The 19,639-nt window shown below is 40.7% G+C and overlaps 1 protein-coding gene across 1 annotated transcript in view; it reads left to right on the top strand.

Annotated features, from left to right (window-relative positions):
• MCM6 (minichromosome maintenance complex component 6) overlaps positions 1-19,639 on the top strand; it is a 145,026-nt gene that overhangs the window by 66,370 nt on the left and 59,017 nt on the right. The window contains exons 10-13 of the mRNA XM_053698252.1: positions 17,569-17,676; positions 17,775-17,930; positions 19,221-19,349; positions 19,431-19,592. Coding sequence (XP_053554227.1) covers positions 17,569-17,676; positions 17,775-17,930; positions 19,221-19,349; positions 19,431-19,592 — 555 coding nt within the window. The remainder of the gene's footprint in view (positions 1-17,568; positions 17,677-17,774; positions 17,931-19,220; positions 19,350-19,430; positions 19,593-19,639) is intronic.

Raw genomic sequence — 19,639 nt, 5'->3', positions numbered from 1 at the left:
GTAGACCAGATAAAAAGAGAGGCGTTCTTACGTTGTGTAAAAGATCTCTCCACTATGGGAGTAATTTGTCCCGTTCCAATACAGGAACAGGGGCTGGGGTTTTACTCAAATCTTTTTGTGGTTCCCAAAAAAGAGGGAACGTTCCGACCCATTTTAGATCTCAAGAGTCTAAACAAGTTTCTCAGAGTTCCATCCTTCAAGATGGAGACTATTGGGTCAATTCTTCCATTGATACAGGAGGGTCAATATATGACTACCGTGGGCACTTAGGATCTTCACAAAGGTTCTAGGGTCTCTGCTGGCGGTTCTCAGACCGCGGGGCATTGCAGTGGCACCTTATTTGGACGATATTCTGATCCAGGCGTCTTATCAACTGACAGTCTCATACCGACATTGTTCTATCCTTTCTAAGGACTCACGGGTGGAAGATGAATCTAGAAAAGAGTTCACTAATTCCACAGACAAGGTTTCCTTTACTGGGAACTCTAATAGATTTGGTATCCATGAAAATCTTTTTGACGGAAGTCAGAAAGTTAAAAATTCTGAATACATGCCGATCCCTTCAGTCCAATCCTCGGCCATCAGTGGCTCAGTGCATGGAGGTAATTGGATTGATGTTGGCAGCAATGGACATCATTCCGTTTGCTCGTTATCATCTCAGAGCTCTACAGCTGAGCATGCTCAGGCAGTGGAATGGAGATTATGCAAATTTGTCTCCTCAGATAGATCTGGATCTGGAGACAAGAGACTCTTCTTTGGTGGTTGTCGTCGGATCATCTGTCCCAAGGGACTTCCGCAGACCCTCATGGGTGATAGTGTCAACGGACGCCAGTCTACTAGGTTGGGGTGCATTCTGGAATTCCCTGAAGGCTCAGGGTGTGTGGACTCGGTCGGAGTCTCTACTTCCGATCAATATTCTGGAATTGAGAGCAATATTCAATGTGCTTCAGGCTTGGCCTCAGTTGGCTTCGGCCAAATTCATCCGGTTTCAGTCGGACAACATCACGACTGTGGCTTACATCAATCATCAGGGAGGAACAAGGAGTTCCTTAGCGATGACAGAAGTATCCAAGATAATTCGGTGGGCGGAGGCTCACTCTTGTTATCTGTCAGCAATCTACATCTCAGGAGTGGACAACTGGGAAGCGGATTTTTTGAGCAGACAGACGTTTCATCCGGGGGAATGGGAACTCCATCCGGAGGTGTTTGCCACCCTGATTCTCAGATGGGGCAGACCTGAGCTGGATCTTATGGCATCTCGTCAGAATGCCAAGCTCCCGAGATACGGATCCAGGTCCAGGGATCCTCAGGCCGAACTGATAGATGCCTTGGCAGTGCCTTGGTCGTTCAACCTAGCTTATGTGTTTCCACCGTTTGCTCTCCTTCCCCGGGTGATCGCTCGGATCAAACAGGAGAGGGCTTCGGTGATTCTCATTGCTCCTGCGTGGCCTCGCAGGACTTGGTATGCCGATCTGGTGGACATGTCCTCTCTGCCACCGTGGAAGTGATGCGTACCTTCATGTTCCCATTCACAAGGATCATTACAGGTTTCTGAGATTCGCCTTCTTGGACAATCGCTTTCAGTTTGTGGCCCTTCCATTCGGCCTTGCCACAGCTCCAAGAATTTTCTCAAAAAGGTTTTGGGCACTCTTTGGCAGTGCTTCGGTTTTGGGGCATTGCAGTGGCGCCATACTTAGACGTCATTCTGGTTCAGGTGCCATCTTTTCAACAAGCAAAATCTCATACGGATATCTTGTTGTCTTTTGTTCGCTCCCACGGATGGAAGGTGAATCCGGAAAAAAATTCTCCTATTCCAGTTTAAAGGGTCGTGTTTTTGGGGACCATAATAGACTCCCTCTTGGTGAAGATATTTCTGACGGAGGTCAGAAAAAGATTTTCGACTCTTGTCTTGCCCTTCAGTCCTCTCCTCAGCCGTCAGTGGCTCAATGTATGGATGTGATTGGTCTGATGGTGGCTTCCATGGACATCATTCCGTTCGCTCGGTTCCATCTCAGGCATCTGCAGTTATGCATGCTCAGACAATGGAACAGGGATTATGCGGATCTGTCTCTGCAAATAGATCTGGATCAGGCGACACTAGCCTTTCTTCCGTGGTGGTTTTCTCAGGACCATCTCTCCCAGGGAACTTGCTTTCGCAGACCCTTCTGGGTGATTGTGACCACGGATGCAAGCCTTCTGGGTTGGGGAGCAGTCTGGGGCTCGTTGAAGGCTCAGGGCCTATGGACTCGGGAGGAATCGGCTCTGCCCATAAACATCCTGGAGCCGAGAGCGATCTTCAATGCTCTACTGGCATGGCCCCAGTTAGCTTTAGCCCGGATTATCAGTTTCTAATCGGGCAACATAACCTCGGTGGCGTACAGTCTTTCTGCGATCCACATCCCAGGAGTGGACAATTGGGAAGCGGATTTTCTGAGCAGACAGACTTTTCATCCCGGGGTGTGGGAACTTTATCTGGAGGTGTTTGACTCTCAAATGGGGGCAGCCAGAACTGGATGTAATGGCTCTTGGCAGAATGCCAAGCTCCTGAAGTACGATTCGAGGTCAAGTAATCCACAGGCAGTTCTGATAGATGCTCTGACGGTTCCTTGGAACTTCAGTCTAGCATACCTGTTTCCTCCGTTGGCTCTCTTTCCAAGGGTCATTGCTCGGAGAGGGCGTCTTATTCTCATAGCCCCGGTGTAGCCTTGCACGATTCGGTATGCAGACCTAGTGGAAATGTCATCCTTTCCACCTTGAAGACTTCCTCTGAGGAAGGACTCTACTTCAGGGTCCCTTCCTTCATCCAAATCTTGTTTCTCTGAAGCTGACTGCTTGGAGATTGAACGCTTAATTTTATCCAAGCGTGGGTTCTCGGAGTCGGTCATTGAGACCTTGATCCAGACTCGTAAGCCTGTGACTCGTATGATCTACCATAAGATTTGGCGGGAATATTTGTATTGGTGTGAATCCAAGGGATACTCTTGGAGTGGAGTCGGGATTCCTAGGATTTTGTCCTTTCTCCTGGATGGTCTGGAGAAGGGTTTGTCAGCTAATACTCTGAAGGGTCAGATTTCGGCATTGTCTATTTTGTTGCTTAAAGGGCCACTGTAAGTAAATATTTTCTATGCCTAACTACCCCAAATATGCTTTTTATCAATAGCATTTCATTAACATATCTCTACCGTATATCAGAAATCTTGTCTGCAAATTTAATTGTTTTCCAAACCCACTCCGTGGGTATCCTTTGCTCTGTACCAATCCGTTTACAATACCTAGGTTTCAAAATGGCGCTTTAAACACAAAGTTATTGGTTTAAGTATTTTGAACATGCAGTGCTGAAAATAGTGGGCAGGATAACGTGACATCATCATGGGCGAATAAAAGATATAACTTTTAGAACGTTATGAAACTTCGGTTTGAAGAAAATATAGGTCAGTAGGTTTTAATTAATGTTTATTAACTTTAATATGTTAGTTGTTTAGCTTAAAAATTATAACAGAAAGTAATCCTTTAAGCGTTTGGCGGATGTGCCAAACGTGCAATCTTTTTGTCAGGCCTTGGTCAGGATCCGGCCTTTGTTTAAACCAGTTACTGCTCCCTGGAGTCTTAATCTTGTTCTTAAGGTTTTACAGCCGGCTCCATTTTGAGCCTATGCATTCCCTTAGATATTAAATTGTTATCTTGGAAAGTTTTGTTTCTTGTTATTTCCTCAGCTCGGAGAGTTTCAGAGCTCTCGGAGCTACAGTGTAATTCCCCTGCTCTTATCTTTCATTCCGATAAGGTGGTTTTGCGTATTAAGTTGGGTTTCCTGCCTAAAGTTGTTTTGTTCAAGAATATTAATGAGGAAATAGTTGTTGTCCTAACCCTTCTTCTCATAAGGAAGGTTTGTTGCATAACCTAGATGTCCGTGCGCTGAAATTCTATCTGTAGGCAACTAAGCACTTTCGTCGGTCCTCTACCTTGTTTGTTTGTTTCGCTGGGAAACGCAAGGGTCAGAAAGCTACGGCTACTTCGCTTTTCCTTTGGCTGAAGTGTTATCCGTTTTGCCTATGAGACTGCTCGACAGTAAGCTCCTGAGAATATCACGGCTCATTCCCCTAGGGCTGTTTCTTCTTCCTGGGCTTTCAAGAATGAAGCTTCCGTGGAACAGATTTGCAAGGCTACAACTTGGTCATCTTTGCATACGTTTTCTAAATTCTATAAGTTTGATATTTTTGCCTCAGCTGAGGATTCTTTTGGGAGAAAGGTTCTTCAAGCAGTGGTGCCTTCTGTTTAGGTTACCTGTCTTGTCCCTCCCTTATCTGTGTCCTCTAGCTTGGGTATTGGTTCCCAACAGTAATTGATGATGATCCGTGGACTCACCGTGTCATTAGAAAGAAAACAAAATTTATGCTTACCTGACAGTTTTTTATTTATCTCTGCACCTTGTGTTACTAACTTTCTCTCCTTTCCTTTGGTCGAATGACTGGGGGGTTGTGGGAGGGGAGGTGATACTTATCAGCTTTGCTGTGGTTCTCTTTGCCTCCTCCTGCTGGTCAGGAGTGATTCTCATCAGTAATTGATAATGATTCGTGGACTCACCGTGTCAAGAAAGAAATACATTTATCAGGTAAACATACATTTCTTTCATGTAATTAGCAAGAGTCCATGAGCTAGTGACGTATGGGATATACATTCCTACCAGGAGGGCAAAGTTTCCCAAACCTTAAAATGCCTATAAATACACCCCTCACCACACCCACAATTCAGTTTTACAAACTTTGCCTCCCGTGGAGGTGGTGAAGTAAGTTTGTGCTAGATTCTACGTTGATATGCGCTTCGCAGCAGGCTGGAGCCCGGTTTTCCTCTCAGAGTGCAGTGAATGTCAGAGGGATGTGACGAGAGTATTGCCTATTTGAATTCAATGGTCTCCTTCTACGGGATCTATTTCATAGGTTCTCTGTTATCGGTCGTAGAGATTCATCTCTTACCTCCCTTTTCAGATCGACGATATACTCTTATATACCATTACCTCTACTGATTCTCGTTTCAGTACTGGTTTGGCTGTCTACTATATGTAGATGAGTGTCTTAGGGTAAGTAAGTCTTATTTTATTATGACACTCTAAGCTATGGTTGGGCACTTTATATGTAAAGTTCTAAATATATGTCTTTAAACTTATATTTGCCATGATTCAGGATAATCAGTATTCCTTCTTTCAGACTGTCAGTTTCATTATTTGGGAAAATGCATATGAATTAAATATTTTTTCTTACCTTAAAGAAATTTTCTATTTGACTTTTTTCCTTGCGGACTGTTAGGCTCGCGGGGGCAGAAAATGCTTCAAATTATTGCGTTATTCTTGGCACAAACTTTTTTGGTGCAAAATTTTGTCATTTCCGGCGCCATAGTTGACGCCGGAAGTTTACACGTGGTTGCGTCATTTTTGACGCATGTGTGTTACAGACGTTTTTTTGCGCCAAAAAGTGTGGGCGTCATACTTGGCGCCAAAAAATGTGGGCGCCATACTTGGCGCCACTTTTTTTCACATTATTTAAGTCTCACTTTTTTGTTGCTTCTGGTTGCTAGAGGCTTGTTTGTTTTGCATTTTTCCCCATTCCTGAAACTGTCATTTAAGGAATTTGATAATTTTGCTTTATATGTTGTTTTTTTCTATTACATATTGCAAGATTTTCCATAAATTATTCCTGGATCAGAACATACTGAGGGATTCCTGTTGACTAAGAAGTCCTACCAAAGCTAAGTTCATTTATTTTAAATGTTATGAATCTTTATCTTTAGCTATGGTTTGAAATAAGTTATCATGATAAACTTTTACATGCAGAATCCAATAGTATTTATGCTTTATGTATTGCTTTTCTTTTTACATCTTATGTACAAGATATACTTAGAAAATTTATAAGAATATTTTTCTGATTCTAGGTTAAGGCTTTGTCTGACTGCGCCTTCTATTAAAAAATTTTTAGGTCTTTTTCAAACTTCTTTTTGATGAAGTTTCAAATGACCAACAACATACTGAATTATCCTTCTCTGATGATGTTTTTTCTCTTTCAGAACTTTTCTTCATCAGATATTGACACTAACAAATCTACTTTTTTATTTTTTATTAGAGTACATTTGTTTTTTGTTGAAAAGGTGTTGATTATTTTGGATATTGAGGTAACTAGTTCTTTTTCAAAACTAGCTAACATTTTATTTCTGCTTATCTTCTGTGTCTTCAGAGGGTTTTTTTTTCCATTCCTTCATACTAGGGAATGGAATAGGCTGACAATTTCCTTCAAAGATTTTAAATGATATTCTTTGCCGGCAGTTAATTCAATTTTGAAGGTTCTCCAATTTAATGGGGCTATCTCTACTCCTGCTAAATTATGCTATTGTTTCTATAGCAAAATAGTATTTATTTTCTTTTTTAAATGGTTGTATCCTATTTAAGGAAAATATTTTATTTTCAGGTACTTTTCTTGGACCTGTAATTTATTTGGATGATGTTGCTTTTGCTCCATTTTTTTCTGTATGTATTATTTAGCATTGTTAAGGGACAAAGTCTACTGCTCATTTGAGGTTCAGACTGGGTGCTGTTGCATTTGTCTTGTTGTCTTGCATTTTTGTTTATGCAAGTCCGGTGTGTTCTGGTCCCTTAACTGGATTAACATGCTAATAATTTTATTTGTTTCTTAATTTTTATTGAATATTTTCACAAATGAGGTTTAATCTATGTCTTTAGCTGTTTTTAGCTAGAAGAAATTTTGTGATTTCTAAAAAATCCTTATTTCTTTTTTTCCAAGATAATCAATTATTTGATTCATATTGGATTCAATTCTTAACTGTTACTCTGGGCTTCAAGATTAAGTTCTTAGACTAAAACTTTAAGCTTATTTTAGTTTGGTTGTTCTTACTTAAGAACAAAATTCTAAATTCTTACCCAAGTAACATGTTTTTATTTAGAAGTTTTTTTGGTTCTATTCGGTCCAAAATTCTTAGATTTTGGGTACAAAATAAAATTTGAAGTAAAACCGTCTGTGAGAAGTCTTTTTCTCTCTATTATATTCCAGCTATTCCAGTAAGGCTAACACTTTCCTTAATGTGTTTCAGTCCCATATATTTTGGGTAATGTTGAAGTGCGGTTGATCACCTGTTGAGGATCAAGCGCTGCTCAGATCTGGAATCTTCTGTGGTATTTATTCCAGTTCCATTTTTAGGATCTGGGTTTTGGGGTTTTATTCAAACTATTCATTGTTCCAAAGATAGAAAATCTTTTTATTATATAATGTACCATCTTTTAGATTGGTATTTATATGGTCTATTCTGACTTTTTTTGGTCAATGATAGCATTATTTGTTTTCATTAGATACAATAGATGCATATCTTCATTTCTGTTTTCATTCAGATTATTTTTATTTTCGAGACTACGGAATCTCATATGATTCAATTTTGTTTTTTCAAGACATGGTTAGAGGATCTTTTTATCAAAAGCTCTTGATTCCTCACTCAAGGGTCACCTTTTTTAGGTTTCCAGATAGATTGTGTCACTGTCTTTGTCACTAACAGATAAGTGATTTTTTTTGTTCTTATTGGGTTCCGTCTGTCGGTACCTTCAGTCTCTATTATTTCCTTCAGTTGCTATATATGCATGGAAATTTAGGTCTTATGGCTGCAGCATTGGATTCATTTTCCTTTGCTCATTTTCATAGAATACCTTTCTAGTTTTTTATGCTGCATAATGGTGCAGGGATTCTAGGATTTCACTTTTTAAATCTTCGAATTCTATGTTTTATCTATCTTTGATTCGGTGGTTAAGATCACCATCATTTAGTTCTACAGGTCTCTTCGATTCTTTCAACCTGGACCATGATCTCTATAGATGCGAGTCTTCTAGGTTGGGAGGCTGTCTGAGGTTCTCTGTCAGCACAAGGGGTTTGTAAATCTCAGGAGGCGAGATTACCATTTGATATTTTGGAACTCTGTGCATTCCCAGAGTTCTTCAGTTGGTTTCTTTTGAAGAAGAGACGTTTATTGTTTTTTTCAGACATTATCACATCTGTGGTGTATGTCAATCATCAGGGTGTGACTATCAGTCTTTAGACTGTGATAAGTATCTCGGATATTTGCTTGGGCTAAATCCAGCTCCTATCTAAATTCTGGGGTCCTTTTCCCAGGTATAGACGTTTGGGAAGCGGATTATCTCTGTTAATCAAGCTTTACATCCGGGAGAATGGTCTTTACCCAGATATGTTTTTCAAGAAATAGATCTGTTGGCCTCTCGTCTTAACAAGGAATTTCCCAGGGGCCTATTTCAGGTCCGGGGATCCTCAGGCGGAAGTAGCGTGTGCATTGACACTTCCTTGGAATTATCATTCTGTCTATATCTTCCGCCTCTAGTTCTTCAAAAATTCTAATGGAGCGTTTGTTTGTACGGCTGGTGGTTCCAGCATGGCCTCACAGGTTTTGGTATGCGGATCTCATTCGGATGGCCAGTTGCCAACCTTGGACATTTCCGTTAAGACCAGACCTTTTATCTCAAGGCCCATTTTTCCATCAGGATCTCAAATCATTTAATTTGAAGATATGGAGATTGAACGTTTGATTCTTAGTCATAGAGGTTTCTCTGACTCAGTGATTAATACTATGTTACAGGTTTGTAAATCTGTCTCTAGAAAGATTTATTATCGAGTTTGGAAGACTTTCATTTCTTGGTGTTCTTCTCATAAATTCTTTTGGCATTCTTTTAGAATTCCTAGAATTTTACAATTTTTCAGGTTGGTTTTGTCTGCAAGTTATTTGAAAGGACAAATCTCTACTCTTTCTGTTCTTTTTCACAGAAAGATTGCTATTCATTCTGATATTCATTGTTTTGTACAGGCTTTGGTTTGTATCAAGCCTGTCATTAAGTCAATATCTCCTCCTTGGAGTCTCAATTTGGTACTGAGGGCTTTACAGGCTCCTCCGTTTGAACCTTTGCGTTCTCTGGACATTAAAATTACTTTCTTGGAAAGTATTGTTCCTTTTGGTTATCTCTTCTGCTAGAAGAGTTTCTGCGTTTTCTGCTCTTTCTTGTGGATCTCCTTTTCTGATTTTTCATCAGGGTAAGGCAGTGTTCCTTCCTGTTATTCATTATTTTGTTCAGGCTTTGGTTCTTATCAAACCTGTCATTAAGCCAATTTCTCCTCCTTGGAGTTTTAATTTGGTTCTAAGGCTTTACAGGCTCTTCTATTTGAGCATATGTTTTCTCTAGACATTATTTACTTTCGTGGAAAGTATTGTTCTTTTTAGACATCTCTTCAGCTAGAACAATTTTTAATTATCTTCTTTCTTGTGAGTCTCCTTTTTCTGATTTTTTTTCATCAGGATAAGGTGGTTTTTGCTATCCTCATTTCAATTTTTACCTAAAGTTGTGATTTCTATCAACATTAGGGAGGAATTATTGTCTTTTACTAAGACTTCTTTGGTAAGATTCTTACATTCTTTGGATATGGTAAGAGTTTGAAATCTTATGTTGAAGCTCTTCAGATTTCAGATAGTCTTCTAGTCTATTTGTTATCTTTTCTGGTGTTAGGAAGGTCAGAAGGCTTCTGCCATTTATTTGGCATCTTGCTTACACTTTTGATTCATCATGCTTATTTGGAGTCGGGTGGATTCCTGCCTCGGAGGATTATGGCTCATTCTACTAGGTAAGTTTCTACTTCCTGGGCTTTTTAAGAATGAAGCTTCTGTTGATCAGATTTGCAAAGCAATGACTTGGTCTTCTTTGCATACTTTTACTATGTTCTACCATTTTGATTTTTTCTCTTCTTTAGAAGCAGTTTTGGTAGAATGGTACTTCAGGCAGCTGTTTCAGTTTGATTCTTCTGCTTATATTTTCAGGGGTTTTTTTTTTTGGTTTTTTTTCATTATACAAATTGAAACTTTTTTGATTTGGGTAGTGGATTAATTTTTCAGCGGAATTGGCTGTCTTTATTTTATCCCTCCCTCTCTAGTGACTCTTGCGTGGAAGTTCCACATCTTGGGTATTTATTATCCCATACGTCACTAGCTCATGGACTCTTGCTAATTACATGAAAAAACATAATTTATGTAAGAACTTACCTGATAAATTAATTTCTTTCATATTAGCAAGAGTCCATGAGGCCCACCCTTTTTTTGTGGTGGTTATGATTTTTTGTATAAAGCACAATTATTCCAATTCCTTATTTCTCCAACATAGGTGTGTCCGGTCCACGGCGTCATCCTTACTTGTGGGATATTCTCCTCCCCAACAGGAAATGGCAAAGAGCCCAGCAAAGCTGGTCACATGATCCCTCCTAGGCTCCGCCTACCCCAGTCATTCTCTTTGCCGTTGTACAGGCAACATCTCCACGGAGATGGCTTAGAGTTTTTTAGTGTTTAACTGTAGTTTTTCATTATTCAATCAAGAGTTTGTTATTTTCAAATAGTGCTGGTACGTACTATTTACTCAGAAACAGAAAAGAGATGAAGAATTCTGTTTGTATGAGGAAAATGATTTTAGCAACCGTAACTAAAATCCATGGCTGTTCCACACAGGACTGTTGAGAGCAATTAACTTCAGTTGGGGGAACAGTTTGCAGTCCCTTGCTGCTTGAGGTATGACACATTCTAACAAGACGATGTAATGCTGGAAGCTGTCATTTTCCCTATGGGATCCGGTAAGCCATGTTTATTACGATTGTAAATAAGGGCTTCACAAGGGCTTATTTAAACTGTAGACTTTTTCTGGGCTAAATCGATTGATTATTAACACATATTTAGCCTTGAGGAATCATTTTATCTGGGTATTTTGATATAATAATATCGGCAGGCACTGTTTTAGACACCTTATTCTTTAGGGGCTTTCCCAAAGCATAGGCAGAGTCTCATTTTCGCGCCGGTGTTGCGCACTTGTTTTTGAGAGGCATGGCATGCAGTCGCATGTGAGAGGAGCTCTGATACTTATAAAAGACTTCTGAAGGCGTCATTTGGTATCGTATTCCCCTTTGGGTTTGGTTGGGTCTCAGCAAAGCAGATACCAGGGACTGTAAAGGGGTTTAAAGCTTAAAACGGCTCCGGTTCCGTTATTTTAAGGGTTAAAGCTTCCAAAATTGGTGTGCAATATTTTCAAGGCTTTAAGACGCTGTGGTGAAAATTTGGTGAATTTTGAACAATTCCTTCATGTTTTTTCGCAATTGCAGTAATAAAGTGTGTTCAGTTTAAAATTTAAAGTGACAGTAACGGTTTTATTTTAAAACGTTTTTTGTACTTTCTGATCAAGTTTATGCCTGTTTAACATGTCTGAACTACCAGATAGACTGTGTTCTGAATGTGGGGAAGCCAGAATTCCTATTCATTTAAATAAATGTGATTTATGTGATAATGACAATGATGCCCAAGATGATTCCTCAAGTGAGGGGAGTAAGCATGGTACTGCATCATTCCCTCCTTCGTCTACACGAGTCTTGCCCACTCAGGAGGCCCCTAGTACATCTAGCGCGCCAATACTCCTTACTATGCAACAATTAACGGCTGTAATGGATAATTCTGTCAAAAACATTTTAGCCAAAATGAACCCTTGTCAGCGTAAGCGTGGCTGCTCTGTTTTAGTTACTGAAGAGCATGACGACGCTGATATTAATATCTCTGAAGGGCCCCTAACCCAATCTGAGGGGGCCAGGGAGGTTTTGTCTGAGGGAGAAATTACTGATTTAGGGAACATTTCTCAGCAGGCTGAATCTGATGTGATTACATTTAAATTTAAATTGGAACATCTCCGCATTTTGCTTAAGGAGGTATTATCCACTCTGGATGATTGTGAAAATTTAGTCATCCCAGAGAAACTATGTAAAATGGACAAGTTCCTAGAGGTGCCGGGGCTCCCAGAAGCTTTTCCTATACCCAAGCGGGTGGCGGACATTGTTAATAAAGAATGGGAAAGGCCCGGTATTCCTTTCGTCCCTCCCCCCATATTTAAAAAATTGTTTCCTATGGTCGACCCCAGAAAGGACTTATGGCAGTCAGTCCCCAAGGTCGAGGGAGCGGTTTCTACTTTAAACAAACGCACCACTATTCCCATAGAGGATAGTTGTGCTTTCAAAGATCCTATGGATAAAAAATTAGAAGGTTTGCTTAAAAAGATGTTTGTTCAGCAGGGTTACCTTCTACAACCCATTTCATGCATTGTCCCTGTCACTACTGCCGCATATTTCTGGTTTGATGAACTGCTTAAGGTGCTCGATAGTGACTCTCCTCCTTATGAGGAGATTATGGACAGAATCAATGCTCTCAAATTGGCTAATTCTTTCACTCTAGACGCCTCTTTGCAATTGGCTAAGTTAGCGGCTAAGAACTCTGGGTTTGCTATTGTGGCGCGCAGAGCGCTTTGGTTGAAATCTTGGTCGGCTGATGCGTCTTCCAAGAACAAGCTACTAAACATTCCTTTCAAGGGGAAAACGTTGTTTGGTCCTGACTTGAAGGAGATTATCTCTGATATCACTGGGGGTAAGGGCCACGCCCTTCCTCAGGATCGGCCTTTCAAGGCAAAAAATAGACCTAATTTTCGTCCCTTTCGTAAAAACGGACCAGCCCAAGGTGCTACGTCCTCTAAGCAAGAGGGTAATACTTCTCAGGCCAAGCCAGCTTGGAGACCAATGCAAGGCTGGAACAAGGGAAAGCAGGCCAAGAAACCTGCCACTGCTACCAAGACAGCATGAAATATTGGCCCCCGATCCGGGACCGGATCTGGTGGGGGGCAGACTCTCTCTCTTCGCTCAGGCTTGGGCAAGAGATGTTCTGGATCCTTGGGCGCTAGAAATAGTCTCCCAGGGTTATCTTCTGGAATTCAAGGGACTTCCCCCAAGGGGGAGGTTCCACAGGTCGCAGTTGTCTTCAGACCACATAAAAAGACAGGCGTTCTTACATTGTGTAGAAGACCTGTTAAAAATGGGAGTGATTCATCCTGTTCCATTAAGAGAACAAGGGATGGGGTTCTACTCCAATCTGTTCATAGTTCCCAAAAAAGAGGGAACGTTCAGACCAATCCTAGATCTCAAGATCTTAAACAAATTTCTCAAGGTCCCATCGTTCAAGATGGAAACCATTCGAACTATCCTTCCTTCCATCCAGGAAGGTCAATTCATGACCACGGTGGATTTAAAGGATGCGTATCTACATATTCCTATCCACAAGGAACATCATCGGTTCCTAAGGTTTGCATTCCTGGACAAACATTACCAGTTCGTGGCGCTTCCTTTCGGATTAGCCACTGCTCCAAGGATTTTCACAAAGGTACTAGGGTCCCTTCTAGCGGTGCTAAGACCAAGGGGCATTGCAGTAGTACCTTACCTGGACGACATTCTGATTCAAGCGTCGTCCCTTCCTCAAGCAAAGGCTCACACGGACATTGTCCTGGCCTTTCTCAGATCTCACGGCTGGAAAGTGAACGTGGAAAAGAGTTCTCTATCCCCGTCAACAAGGGTTCCCTTCTTGGGAACAATTATAGACTCCTTAGAAATGAGGATCTTTCTAACAGAGGCCAGAAAAACAAAGCTTCTGGACTCTTGTCGGATACTTCATTCCGTTCCTCTTCCTTCCATAGCTCAGTGCATGGAAGTGATCGGGTTGATGGTGGCGGCGATGGACATAGTTCCTTTTGCGCGCATTCATCTAAGACCATTACAACTGTGCATGCTCAGTCAGTGGAATGGGGACTATACAGACTTGTCTCCGAAGATACAAGTAAATCAGAGAACCAGAGACTCACTCCGTTGGTGGCTGTCCCTGGACAATCTGTCTCAAGGGATGATGTTCCACAGACCAGAGTGGGTCATTGTCACGACCGACGCCAGTCTGATAGGCTGGGGCGCGGTCTGGGGATCCCTGAAAGCTCAGGGTCTTTGGTCTCGGGAAGAATCTCTTCTACCGATAAATATTCTAGAACTGAGAGCGATATTCAATGCTCTCCAGGCCTGGCCCCAGCTGGCGAGGACCAGGTTCATACGGTTTCAATCAGACAACATGACGACTGTTGCGTACATCAACCATCAGGGGGGAACAAGGAGTTCCCTAGCGATGGAAGAAGTAACCAAAATTATTCTTTGGGCGGAGTCTCACTCCTGCCACCTGTCTGCTATCCACATCCCAGGAGTGGAAAATTGGGAAGCGGATTTTCTGAGTCGGCAGACATTGCATCCGGGGGAGTGGGAACTCCATCCGGAAATCTTTGCCCAAGTCACTCACCTGTGGGGCATTCCAGACATGGATCTGATGGCCTCTCGTCAGAACTTCAAAGTTCCTTGCTACGGGGCCAGATCCAGGGATCCCAAGGCGGCTCTAGTGGATGCACTAGTAGCACCTTGGACCTTCAAACTAGCTTATGTGTTCCCGCCATTTCCTCTCATCCCCAGGCTGATAGCCAGGATCAAGCAGGAGAGGGCGTCGGTGATCTTGATAGCTCCTGCGTGGCCACGCAGGACTTGGTATGCAGATCTGGTGAATATGTCATCGGCTCCACCTTGGAAGCTACCTTTGAGACGAGACCTTCTTGTTCAGGGTCCGTTCGAACATCCGAATCTGGTTTCACTCCAGCTGACTGCTTGGAGATTGAACGCTTGATTTTATCGAAGCGAGGATTCTCAGATTCTGTTATCGATACTCTTGTTCAGGCCAGAAAGCCTGTGACTAGAAAGATTTACCACAAAATTTGGAAAAAATATATCTGTTGGTGTGAATCTAAAGGATTCCCTTGGGACAAGGTTAAGATTCCTAGGATTCTATCCTTCCTTCAAGAAGGATTGGAAAAAGGATTATCTGCAAGTTCCCTGAAGGGACAGATTTCTGCCTTGTCGGTATTACTTCACAAAAAGCTGGCAGCTGTGCCAGATGTTCAAGCCTTTGTTCAGGCTCTGGTTAGAATCAAGCCTGTTTACAAACCTTTGACTCCTCCTTGGAGTCTCAATTTAGTTCTTTCAGTTCTTCAGGGGGTTCCGTTTGAACCCTTACATTCCGTTGATATTAAGTTATTATCTTGGAAAGTTTTGTTTTTAGTTGGGATTTCTTCTGCTAGAAGAGTCTCAGAATTATCTGCTCTGCAGTGTTCTCCTCCTTATCTGGTGTTCCATGCAGATAAGGTGGTTTTACGTACTAAACCTGGTTTTCTTCCAAAAGTTGTTTCTAACAAAAACATTAACCAGGAGATTATCGTACCTTCTCTGTGTCCAAAACCAGTTTCAAAGAAGGAACGTTTGTTGCACAATTTGGATGTTGTTCGCGCTCTAAAATTCTATTTAGATGCTACAAAGGATTTTAGACAAACATCTTCCTTGTTTGTTGTTTATTCAGGTAAAAGGAGAGGTCAAAAGGCAACTTCTACCTCTCTCTCTTTTTGGATTAAAAGCATCATCAGATTGACTTACGAGACTGCCGGACGGCAGCCTCCCGAAAGAATCACAGCTCATTCCACTAGGGCTGTGGCTTCCACATGGGCCTTCAAGAACGAGGCTTCTGTTGATCAGATATGTAGGGCAGCGACTTGGTCTTCACTGCACACTTTTACCAAATTTTACAAGTTTGATACTTTTGCTTCTTCTGAGGCTATTTTTGGGAGAAAGGTTTTGCAAGCCGTGGTGCCTTCCATTTAGGTGACCTGATTTGCTCCCTCCCTTCATCCGTGTCCTAAAGCTTTGGTATTGGTTCCCACAAGTAAGGATGACGCCGTGGACCGGACACACCTATGTTGGAGAAAACAGAATTTATGTTTACCTGATAAATTTCTTTCTCCAACGGTGTGTCCGGTCCACGGCCCGCCCTGGTTTTTTTAATCAGGTCTGATATTTTATTTTCTTTAACTACAGTCACCACGGTACCATATGGTTTCTCCTATGCAAATATTCCTCCTTAACGTCGGTCGAATGACTGGGGTAGGCGGAGCCTAGGAGGGATCATGTGACCAGCTTTGCTGGGCTCTTTGCCATTTCCTGTTGGGGAGGAGAATATCCCACAAGTAAGGATGACGCCGTGGACCGGACACACCGTTGGAGAAAGAAATTTATCAGGTAAACATAAATTCTGTTTTTTTTTATGCTTTCGCTCCTTTTTTATCACCCCACTTCTTGGCTATTCGTTAAACTAAATTGTGGGTGTGGTGAGGGGTGTATTTATAGGCATTTTAAGGTTTGGGAAACTTTGCCCCTCCTGGCAGGAATGTATATCCCATACGTCACTAGCTCATGGACTCTTGCTAATATGAAAGAAATTAATTTATCAGGTAAGTTCTTACATAAATTATGTTTTTGTTTCTTTTATGATTCAGAGCATGCAATTTTAAGCAACTTTCTAATTTACTCCTATTTTTTTTTTCTTTGTTATCTTTATTTGAAAAAGCAAGAATGTAAGCTTACGAGCTGGCCCATTTTTGGTTCAGGACCCTGGATAGCGCTTGCTGATTGGCTGCATTTAGTTACCGATCGGCTACCCAGGTGCTGAACCAATGTTGGACCAGCTTGTAAGCTTACATTCCTGCTTTTTTGAATAAAGATATCAAGAGAACGAAGAAAAATTGATAATAGGAGTAATTTGGAAAGTTGCTTAAAATTGCATTCTCTAGATCTGAATCATGAAATAAAAAAAAATTGGTTTCAGTATCCCTTTGTACAGTATTATGAGGACACTATCAGATCTTATTTCATTGTAAATGTAATGGATAACTAACATTGAATTTATAACTACTAGATTACTGATTCTCATCCAAACTCTTGGGGGTACACTTGGCATAGTTTGTCTTAAAGGGACACTCAAGTCAAAATTTTATGATTCAGATACAGCATGCAGTTTAAAGACACTTTCCAATTGACTTCCATTATCAAATTTTGCACAGGGTATACGTATACTAGTCTGTGATTGGCTGATGTATGTCACTATAAGTGATCTGATGAAAGTCTAATGTATACAGCGAATCCTCTGTTATAGCGATTCACTGTTAGCATCGGCAGTCACAGAAGCAGGTTCAGTGCCGAATACCCCATACAGACATACAATGAGCATTAATTTTTTAAGGTAAATTTAATTCTAAAAGTTTAACCAAACACTCTTTTGGTTTTTTAAATTTGAACTGTATTTAAAGTGAATGTAAAGTTTGCGGAACGAGTGCCTGGTTTAAAAAAAATCCTATTAAAAACAGGGGCACTTTCATTCATCAAATTTTACATTTCACTGGCTTTGTTAAAATGCTTACCTTTACTTCTTGAAAGCCGCTCCAGGGCTTCTCCACCCGTCGCAAGCCTCTTAATACATTAGCAATGACGATTCGGGCATCCCCCCGGGGAATCATTGCCTAAAGCAACGCTGGGATCGTCATTTCTGATGTAGGAATAGGGCGGGGGAAGCTCTGGAGCCGCTTTCACATAGAAAAGGTAAGTATTTTATCAAATCCAATAAAAGTGCCCCTGTTTTTAATTATTAAAAACCGTGGTGGGGATTGGATCCAAGCAGAAAGCAGTAGTTCAAGAGTAAAGATTACCATTATTTAAAGTAGACCATCAAAATGTGTATTTCCATCATTAAAAAAAATGATACTGTTTATTTTAGGGTGTTTGCTGTATTGATGAGTTTGACAAAATGGATTTGAAGGATCAAGTAGCCATTCATGAAGCCATGGAACAACAAACTATTTCAATTACTAAAGCAGGTGTTAAGGTAAAATAAATTATTTTATGTAGAAGTGTTGATTACTGGATTACAATATTATTATCCTTGTGCTGTACTGTGTTGCTTATTTGCATTCCTCTTTTCAGGCCACACTGAATGCACGAACTTCAATCCTGGCAGCTGCAAATCCCGTTGGGGGTCGATATGATAGGGCAAAGTCCCTAAAACAAAATGTGAACTTGTCTGCTCCAATTATGTCAAGATTCGATCTTTTCTTCATTCTAGTAGATGACTGTAATGAGGTAATCTGCTGCTTTGATCTTTGTGGTTATCAATTTTATAGAGAACAAATTGGGTAGATGGACCTGCCAAGAGTACTGTTGCAAATCATATCTCATGATTGGTGATCGACAAACAGCTGGACTTGTAGGCTTTCATGCCAAGGGCACACACAGAAGAGAATAATGGCGCTAACACTCTTTGGCAATATTAATAATATTTCTTAACTAACTCACTTTACTTATTTAAAAATACCACATTAAACATATTTCATAAACCAGATAAACATATAAAACTGGTACGTACAAAGATAAAAGAACAATATTATCTCCTTTTGTTAGAAACGGAATGACCCAAATATACAAACATAAAAAATATATATTACCACCTCCGGATGGAATCAACTATATCCCACTTGAGACCTCTGCTGCTTATTCGCCAAATGTATCCTTCATACCACTTGCAGTAGGGCAGGAACTTTCACTCTAAAAGAAAAAAGCGCAAACAAGACACAAGTGCAATAAAACACACAGTGGCACCAGCGCTCTAAAATTCACACTTACAATGTTTATTAAAAATCAAAGCACTTAGAAACAATCAACAGCAAACGGCTTCTGTCCTAAAAACTCCTGGTACTCAGCTGTTCCAAAAACGCTCTCTCTTCTATGTATAGTCTGTTCCACACGTCTTCCGGAACTTAGGTAGTAGGGAAAAACTTCATGCTCAAACTACGGAAGCCCTGTATAACAAAGCAAGGCAAGCGTATTCCTCCTAGAACACTTGAGACTACGGATCCTCTGAACAGTCACAAGTCCTCAATGATTACCCCAACGCGTTTCATCTGCTAACGTGCAGACTTCCTCAAGGAGAATAGTAAGTATTGTGAAATACTTACTATTTTCCTTGAGGAAGTCTGCACGTTAGCAGATGAAACGCTATGTCATTTCATACAAACAAAAGTTGTGCCGATATCATTAGGTCTTGGCAGAGCATCACTTTTCAGAGTCACTTAAAAATATTTTTTGCGATATGCTTGTATTTGCAATTAATGTTTGAGAAAGTTTTCATATCTTTCTTATAACTTTTCTCTTGTATGTAGTTTGCTGATATGCCAATATTCTCTGCTTGGTATTTCAAAATCACTTGAATCTTCTGTTTTACACACACACAATTTTTCATAACTTATTATAACATATTTTCTTCCTGCTAAGGGTAATGTGTTAATGAACTTATTTGTATTTTATGTTTCTTGATAGCTATTGGCCAAGAACCTTTTTATGAGTCCTAGAACTTATGTAAAACCTGTTTTTCAGGTGACTGATTACGCCATTGCTCGACGTATTGTTGACCTACATTCTAGAATTGAAGACTCTATTGATAGAGTGTATTCTTTAGATGATATCAGAAGGTACCTGCTGTTTGCCAGGCAATTTAAGCCAAAGGTATATTTTTGGGGTGCAAAAACATTTATATTTTATGTCTTCCTTGGCCTTTCAGTAAGTAATATTTTTCAATGCATACAGATCTCTAAAGAGTCAGAGGACTTCATAGTGGAGCAGTACAAGCGACTGCGCCAGAGAGATGGTTCTGGAGTTTCCAAGTCAGCCTGGAGGATTACAGTGCGACAGCTGGAAAGCATGATACGGTTGTCGGAGTCCATGGCAAGGATGCACTGTAGTGATGAGGTCAGAAATACAAAGAGTTTTTTTTTCAAATGTTTATAAAGTAAATT

The sequence above is a fragment of the Bombina bombina genome, chromosome 1 (assembly GCF_027579735.1).
Source record: "Bombina bombina isolate aBomBom1 chromosome 1, aBomBom1.pri, whole genome shotgun sequence".
Lineage (NCBI taxonomy): Eukaryota > Metazoa > Chordata > Amphibia > Anura > Bombinatoridae > Bombina > Bombina bombina.
Note: the sequence above shows the minus strand (reverse complement) of the source record. Positions and strands in the feature narration are given on the sequence as shown.